The sequence below is a fragment of the Rhinoderma darwinii genome, chromosome 9, assembly GCF_050947455.1.
Source record: "Rhinoderma darwinii isolate aRhiDar2 chromosome 9, aRhiDar2.hap1, whole genome shotgun sequence".
NCBI lineage: Eukaryota > Metazoa > Chordata > Amphibia > Anura > Rhinodermatidae > Rhinoderma > Rhinoderma darwinii.
In genome coordinates, this window is record NC_134695.1 from 95,316,000 (window position 1) to 95,324,460 (window position 8,461).

Genomic DNA, 8,461 nt, shown 5'->3' on the forward strand with positions numbered 1-8,461 from the left:
GCAAAAAAAAAGTCAAAGGATTTATTTCGGGGAAAAAATAGAAGGCAGGAAGGGCTGATTTTTGTCTATATTGCTGGGAATAGGTGAGGGAAGCTGCGTCTGTCGCTGTTGTGGGTAATGTGACTGCCATTGTTTGGCATCTGAAAAATCCCAAAAGATTTGGACTAAATTATATTACTTGATTAGTAGTAAAATTTATTGTATAGTTGATTATTCGGATATTACTTCTGAGGTGACATCCAGCATTGTACACTGCAGGAGGTTCCACACTGACAGACAAGAACGGCGTCGCTCTGCGACGGATATTAGAATATAGAGAATTGGGTGTACTAAGATGGCTGCTTCCGCGGTCACACGTGAGTCTTCCAGGCCCGTAGTGATGACGTCACGTGTACCGATGAAAATGAGTCGGGAGGATAAACTAGCGGTGCTCCGCGGTTCTGTGCGGGAGTTTCCAGACTATCCCTCCCCCGGGATCTGCTTCAGGTCAGTGACTATCGCATCTTCTGCTGGATTTTCTCTCAGTCTCCATTGTTTATAAGAACTAAATACTTCCCCGGGTGCAAAGTCCAAGCAGCCGACTTTTATAAAGCACTTGTTATAAATTCCTTTAGGTTTAATCCCAATAATTTGTTCATAATTTACATTGTTGAGACGCCTGAGATTTATTCAGGTTTTTTGGCACTATTCCCATGTGTTGGCCATGTTATTTGTGCTAGTAATAACCTAAAGGTCCGTGATATGGAAAATTAATAAGGTGCCTTACCTTTAAAAAAAAAAGATAACCGATACCGCCGGGGAAACTACACATTATAGGTGACTACATTATAGTGACCGGGAGACCAGGAGTAGTCACCTGCCGGGTACAGCATCTGTTGCTTGGCAACAGCCTCCACGTATTAAGGAGCTGCCTTAAAGAATAACTAAACTTTCAGAAAGCTTATCATATCAGAATTCTTTTTATCTGTGGGAGTCTGAGCACTGAGACCCCCACTGATCACTAAAACGAAGATGCAGTATCACTCGGGTGAGTGCTTTACCTCTTCGTTTCTGATCGCCTTTTCTCGGAAAGCCAATGTAATGGCGTACGGACCCAATATAAAGTCTATTAGCCTGAAAATAAGCCGTGTGAACATACCCTCAAAGCTATTCATCAGGGATCCCCCTTTAAGAGCTAGTGTGGAGAGCCGCTGCAAAGATCAGCTCCCACAGTGGTGTACGCGGTACAATAATCTATTACGTGGTTGCCAATTCAGTTGAGCGATAGCGCGGAGCTTCAGCAATTATCATCAGGGTAGCTGAACCCAGGGAGGCTCCATCAAAAGGGTTCACATGAGAAAACTCCCGACGTACATGATAAATGTGTCTATAGGGCTCCAGTAGCCCGACAGAGGCCAAAAGCGTGTCCTTTCGGCCTTCATCGGGTAGTTATAAGTCCGTATACTTGTGTTTTTTGTTTGTTTTTTATAGGCTACTCCATCCTGAGTGATCCCGCAAAAAAAGTATGCCGCATAGTATACCTTTTTTTTTTTTTTAACACGGGTTTCTATGGGTGATGGATGTCATCCGTCACAGGTATACATTAAATGTATACATCGTGAATTTCCAGTGATGTAACTGTCCATATATGGAAAGTGACATCAGGAGCTTCCCAAGAGACAGAGTCCCCAGGCAGTGGATAAGGTAACGCTCTGCCTGGGGACCCTGGCCTTGGAGAGGCTCCTGGCTATAGACCGGAAAAATCAGGAGACTCCGGGCGGTGGGTCGGGCAACATATCCCTCTGTATGCTACACAGTGGGATATGTTGCAGCCTTCCGTCACAGGTATACATACGATGTATACCTCAGACTTAAGGCAATATCGCGTTGTGAAGAGCGCCTTACAGTTCCCTATACAGTTTCTGCAGTTTACTATGTGTCTCTTATGATTCTGCCTTTCCAGGGACATCACTCCAATTCTTAAAGACCCTGCCGCGTTCTCTGCTGCCATCGACTTGTTTGAGATCTACCTCCGAGAAAATTTTCCGAAGATCGATCTTATTGCTGGTAAGGAAGCACGGAGTTGGAAGGACTATGACTCCTGTCTCTTATCACCAGATCCAAAGGTTAATTGGCTTCCAGTGGAATTTGTTTCTGGTCTGTAGCTGAAGACTAGACTGTAAGGCTAGGCCTACACGATAACTCTGGTCACATGACGCACTGCTGGATTAAAGGGGCTGTCTCGTGAAAACAACCACTGCCCATCTACCTTGTTTAGGGCATATGAATATCGTTGTGTGGCGACTTCCGCTCGGGACCCCTCTCTACGAGTTCAGGTAGACTTGAACCATCCATGTGGTTGCAGGTCTCCCCAGAAAAAAAAAATCTGCTGTTTGCTGGAAGGCGGACTGATCGCTGCGTATGATTGCTGCGTCGTCTGTGATGGGGCAGCCCATTTAGTCTGGATTCACACGAGCATATTACGTACGTAATGGACGGAACGTATTTCGGCCGCAAGTCCCGGACCGAACACAGTGCAGGGAGCCGGGCTCCTAGCATCATAGTTATGTACGACGCTAGGAGTCCCTGCCTCTCCGTGGGACTACTGTCCCGTACTGAAAACATGATTACAGTATGGGACAGTTGTCCTGCAGCGAGGCAGGGACTCCTAGCGTCGTACATAACTATGATGCTAGGAGCCCGGCTCCCTGCACTGTGTTCGGTCCGGGACTTGCGGCCGAAACACGTTCCGTCCATTACGAACGTAATATGCTTGTGTGAATCCAGCCTAAAATTGCGCTCTTTTGCAGTCTTTTGGGTACGGTACACCTCATTGGGCCTTGTAAAGGTTGAATATGACTTTGAGACAGACTAACTTTTAATATGGACTTTTATAAAATACACATAAACGGTTAAAGTAGTATGGGCATTCACCCCCATGAGTCCGGTTTAAAGGAACCAGGCATTTAAGCTTGGGTTTAGGGGGCTGTACACTTATTCAGCTGAATTGGACAGTGCGCTCTTTCTGAGGTGCTGATTCGCCGAGTCTCCAGGAAAAAATGGCTTCTCACACTAAACCACCCAGTACAACAGTAAACATCGAGAATGTGCAGCCCCTACATTATAAAGTATATTGTATTACTAGTTATTAATAAACTTTCCCTCATTACAGGTCTAGACTCACGTGGATTTCTCTTTGGTCCATCGCTGGCACAAAGACTTGGAATTGGGTTTGTTTTAATTCGGAAAAAAGGGAAGTTACCGGGTCCAACGGAGTCTGTGTCCTATTCTCTGGAGTATGGCAAGGTAAATAGGGATTGGCAATACAGTAGTCACAATCCATGCTGGCAGTGGGAAAACATCTTGGGGTGTACCCGAATGTCTAACGCATTGGTTTTGTGAGTGTATAAGGCAGAGGGGCACAGCCTATATTGATCTAAGGGCCACATATCGACTTGTTCTACTTAAAGAGGCTCTGTCACCAGATTTTGCAACCCCTATCTGCTATTGCAGCAGATCGGCGCTACAATGTAGATTACAGTAAAGTTTTTATTTTTAAAAAACGAGCATTTTTGGCCAAGTTATGACCATTTTCGTATTTATGCAAATGAGGCTTGCAAAAGTACAACTGGGCGTGTATTATGTGCGTACATCGGGGCGTGTTTACTACTTTTACTAGCTGGGCGTTCTGACGAGAAGTATCATCCACTTCTCTTCACAACGCCCAGCTTCTGGCAGTGCAGACACAGCCGTGTTCTCCAGAGATCACGCTGTGATGTCACTCACAGGTCCTGCATCGTGTCGGCACCAGAGGCTACAGTTGATTCTGCAGCAGCATCAGCATTTGCAGGTAAGTTGCTACATCGACTTACCTGCAAACGCCGATGCTGCTGCAGAATCAACTGTAGCCTTTGGTGCCGATGTGTCCTCGCTCGTCTGACACGATGCAGGACCTGTGAGTGACATCACAGCGTGATCTCTGGAGAACACGGCTGTGTCTGCACTGCCAGAAGCTGGGCGTTCTGAACAGAAGTGGATGATACTTCTCGTCAGAACGCCCAGCTAGTAAACACGCCCCGATGTACGCACATAATACACGCCCAGTTGTACTTTTACTTTAATCACGCCCAGTTGGACTTTTGCAAGCCTCATTTGCATAAATACGAAAATGGTCATAACTTGGCCAAAAATGCTCGTTTTTTAAAAATAAAAACGTTACTGTAATCTACATTGCAGCGCCGATCACATGCAATAGCAGATAGGGGCTGCAAAATCTGGTGACAAAGCCTCTTTAAAGGGGCAACAGTAAAACAGCATTAGTTTGGATAAATCTCCCCCTATTGTGTCAAAAGAAAACTAACACCGTTGCTTTAAAAAGAAATCCCTACCAATATATTGCAGCAAATTAAATATATATAATTTTGACTTCCTAGCGGGGTGGGGGCTTTTTTTTTCTTTTTTATAAATTCTTTTATTTTCCGTTTTCCACAACACAAAACACGATAGTGCAAACATCTGCAGCACAAACATCGGCTCGCAGGCCAGTATATGTTTCCACAATAAGTGCAAAAAGAACATGAACGCACATCTGATACATTAATTGAAACGGACGACCTATGCATCCTGAACCCGCAGCCATGCACAAAGGTCCGTGAGTAGATATAGCAGAAAGAGAGAGAAAAGCAAAAAAGGAGATGAGACATAGAGAGGAAAGGGAGGGAAGAAAACTAACAGTGCCCCCTATGGCTCGGGATTACATTCAAGAAGCCACAATGTTCCTGAACTCAACAGAAGATTGGAATCTGACCCAGTGATACCAAGTTTTGAGGATTTTAGCATGAGTCCCTCTCATGGATGCCATGAGATCCTCCATTCTCATAATCTCCTGGATCTTGCCGAACCACATGCCAACCGATGGAGGGCAAGTTTGTCTCCACAGCGCTGGGATACACGCTCTAGCTGCGTTCACCGGCTGGCGAACCACAGAGCGTCGGTACGTAGATAATGGAACCTCGCACAGATGGAGCAGGAAAAAGGCCAACGTACCCGGAAGCAGGAAATCCGTGAATTTGGAGGAGAATCGCCACACCTCCGACCAGAAATCTGTCAGCAGCGGGCACTCCCAGAAGATGTGTAAAATCGTGCCCACCTGGTCTCCGCATCTCCAACACAACGGCGAGACCGCAGGGATCATTGCATGCAATCTGGAAGGCACTCTATACAATCGCGATAAGATCTTAAATCCCGCCTCCTGCTAGCCATGGAGGATTTATGTGTCATTGTGAAGAAACGGTCCTTATGTTCTGCAGTAAATGTTAGGCCCAAGTCCCTCTCCCAGTTGAGCAGGTAGGAATGTGTGGGAAGATTGGATTGGGAAATCAGTAGGTTATATAGTCTGGACAGAGAGTGACGTAACGTGCCTGTGCAAAGAAGCTCAAAAGGGGAACTATCCCGCGCTTATTCCGAAGGGTTAGGCAAGGACGCGAGAAAATGTCTCAATTGAGTGATCTGCCAAGAGGTAAAAGGAAGAGGGTCCGTAAGAGACGCTAACTGTGGGCTAGTCATCCAATTCCCCCCCTTGTGTGAAATGAGCAGCATGTCCCTTACCTACCCGTAACCAGTGCCGGAATGGACCCCTTTCTTGCCCCGGAGGGAATGCGGGATTGCCCAGGACAGGAAACAGGGGGAGGGAGACGGGCTTTTTTTCTTATATCTATTGTTTTGTCTTCTTTAGGCTGAGATTGAAATTCAGACTGATGCTGTGGACCCCGGACAGAAGGTTGTGATAATTGATGATTTACTGGCCACTGGAGGTAAAAAAATATTCTTCTTTTTTTTTGTCTTGTGCCACGACCTGTGATGTCTATTCTAATTTTTCCTTCTAGATTCATGTAAGAGAATTTAAAGGAGTTGTATGAGATTAAAATGAAGGGTCTGCGTGTTTTGTTCTCAAACAACCCGTTTCAAATTGGTTGGGCAACAAAGTGCACTTTTTGACCACCAATAAAGAAGCGCTCCGGGGTTTATTTCTCATGCCCTCCTATTGGCAAATGTAATGTAGATGTGGGTGTTGACTTACCTGGTGCTGTATTTCACGGGTAGCCATTCTGGGTTGCCCAGGGGGCAGCCCTTAGAGACCAGAAGTCAGGTTCTCGATGTGTCTTATGGACTTGCATTGAGAGACTGACACCCCAAATCCTATAGCGTCTACTGTAGGAAGGCGGAGGTCAGAGTACAGATCGAGTGACCCTGCGGCTGCCTGTGAAATACAGCACCAGGTAAGTCGGTAAGCATGTCTACGTTACACTTACAAGCGGTGGGTGGTTTTTAAAGAAAAAAACCAAAACCTGGACTGCTCCTTTAATCATCCATTTATGTTGTATCCAATCAATTTGCCAAAATTATCTATAGTAGGGAAAATTCCTTTAGCTGCCCTGTATATAATACAGGGGATGCAGATGGAGTTAACAGCATATTCTGATTTATTTTTATTCTATTTCCTGTGCACAATTATGGGGTCAGCCATCTTGCCTGAGCTGCCGTTGACGGCATTTAGGGATATGCTTTACAGCAGCCACACAGACTATAGGAAACAATTTTGGGGATGGCCTATTGACATCTATGGGAGTTTTCTAGGCATGACCTGTGTAGAGGTCGTTGTGTACGGAGGGGAGCTGACACTTCTTGTGAATGGTGGATCCTGCGTTTTGTAATCGATAGGTGATATCTTCCATTTGTTATCCTCCTGTGATAATGAGATGACTGCTAAAAAAAGTGATCTCTACAGAACAGGAAGGGTCCGTCTATTATGAGGCTCAGTGGCCAGAGTAAAAACAGCAAAACTTTTAAGCATTTTAAAATATAGATTGACTTTCAAAATAATTTAAAAAAAATTATCCATTTACCATAGTAAAAATTGGCGTAAACAATGTTATTTTCTGGTAACGCATTCCCTTTAAGTAGCCTTAGGCCTCATGCACACGACCGTGTTTTTGCGGCCGCAATTCCCACGAAAATCCACGGGAGAATTGCGGCCCCATTCTTTTCTATGGGGCCGTGCACACGACTGTAGTTTTTGCGGGGAGTGCACGGCCCGGGAGCCCGGACCGCAGAAAGAACGGGCATGTCTTATTACGGCCCGATTCTGCGGTCCGCGCTCATTGAAAACAATGGCCGCGGCCATGTGCATGTGCGGGCGGCCTGCGGCTGACAGTCCGCAGCCGGCCGACCCGAAAATCACGGCCGTGCACACGGCTACGGTCGTGTGCATGAGGCCTAATCCTGTGCTCTTCATGATTTCATTGCTGTGGTTCCCCCAGTCAGGGTGTTAAATGCTAATATAGTAAGCCCATGTATTTCTTGGTTTGCAGGGACATTGGGTGCAGCATGTGAACTACTGCAGCGAAGAAGAGCCGAAATCATGTCCTGCCTGGTGGTCATAGAGCTCACATCACTGAAAGGAACAGAGAAGCTTAAACCTTACCCTGTACATGCATTGCTACAATACGAGTAAGAATTAGGACTGCTGCACCACTGCTCAGACGGGATTTGTTTTCCTAAATTTCATTAAATTTTATTTTTAAGTTTACCAAGACTTCCAAAGCAAAAAGCTGCATCTCTGCACACAAAGGACCCCCCAGATATAGCCCTGGTCTGTCATGTGAGGTGGAAATATATGGGGATCACACAATTATGGAATAGACCCTAGGAAACTACACACTTGTGGACAGTTATAGGTTAAATAGAATCAGATGATTGGGGAAGGAAGTCATCCTGGCCTAACAACAGGACAAAGTCTAATAAAAAACGTAGTGACTTGTCTTTTTACACTGCCCGTTTTCTTCTGGATAGCAGGTGGGATTTAGGCCGGATTCACATGAGCATGTCGTGCTTGTAGCTGGTGTAGATTTCCCTTTGATGGATGGCCAGAAATACACCCAATTATTGATAAATTAGGCACATCTTACGCCAGCGGTGTTTGTTAAGACTGGGGTATTAAATACCAGTCTTAATAAATCTGCCACTAAGGCTGGGTTCACACGACCACATTAACGTCTGTAATGGACGGATGTATTTCGGGCGGAAGTCCCGGACCGAACTCAGTGCAGGGAGTCTGGCTCCTAGCATCATAGTTATGTACGACGCTAGGAGTCCCTGCCTCTCCGTGGAACTACTGTCCCGTACTGAAAACATGATTACAGTACGGGACAGTTGTCCTGCAGAGAGGCAGGGACTCCTGGCATCGTACATAACTATGATGCTAGGAGCCCGGCTCCCTGCACTGAGTTCGGTCCGGGACTTCCGGCCGAAATACGCTCGTCCATTACGGACGTTAATGTGGTCGTGTGAACCCAGCCTGAGGGTGTAGTCTCACAGGGCAGGTTTGTTTGTAGAAATACCTGCAACTGACAACCAGTTTATTCATCCGAATGGAACGAGCAGAAATCCAGACACGTTGCAAACCCAACCCCATGCAAATGAA

General features: G+C 45.9%; 1 protein-coding gene across 1 annotated transcript; it reads left to right on the forward strand.

Moving 5' to 3' along the window:
• Window positions 1-334: 334 nt before the first annotated feature.
• Window positions 335-7,567, forward strand: APRT (adenine phosphoribosyltransferase). The gene is made up of 5 exons (XM_075837135.1): window positions 335-486; window positions 1,943-2,046; window positions 3,152-3,285; window positions 5,714-5,792; window positions 7,350-7,567. Exons 1-5 carry the CDS (start codon window positions 335-337, stop codon window positions 7,490-7,492), a joined length of 612 nt encoding a protein of 203 aa, XP_075693250.1. The 3' UTR covers window positions 7,493-7,567.
• The last annotated feature ends 894 nt before the right edge of the window (window positions 7,568-8,461 follow it).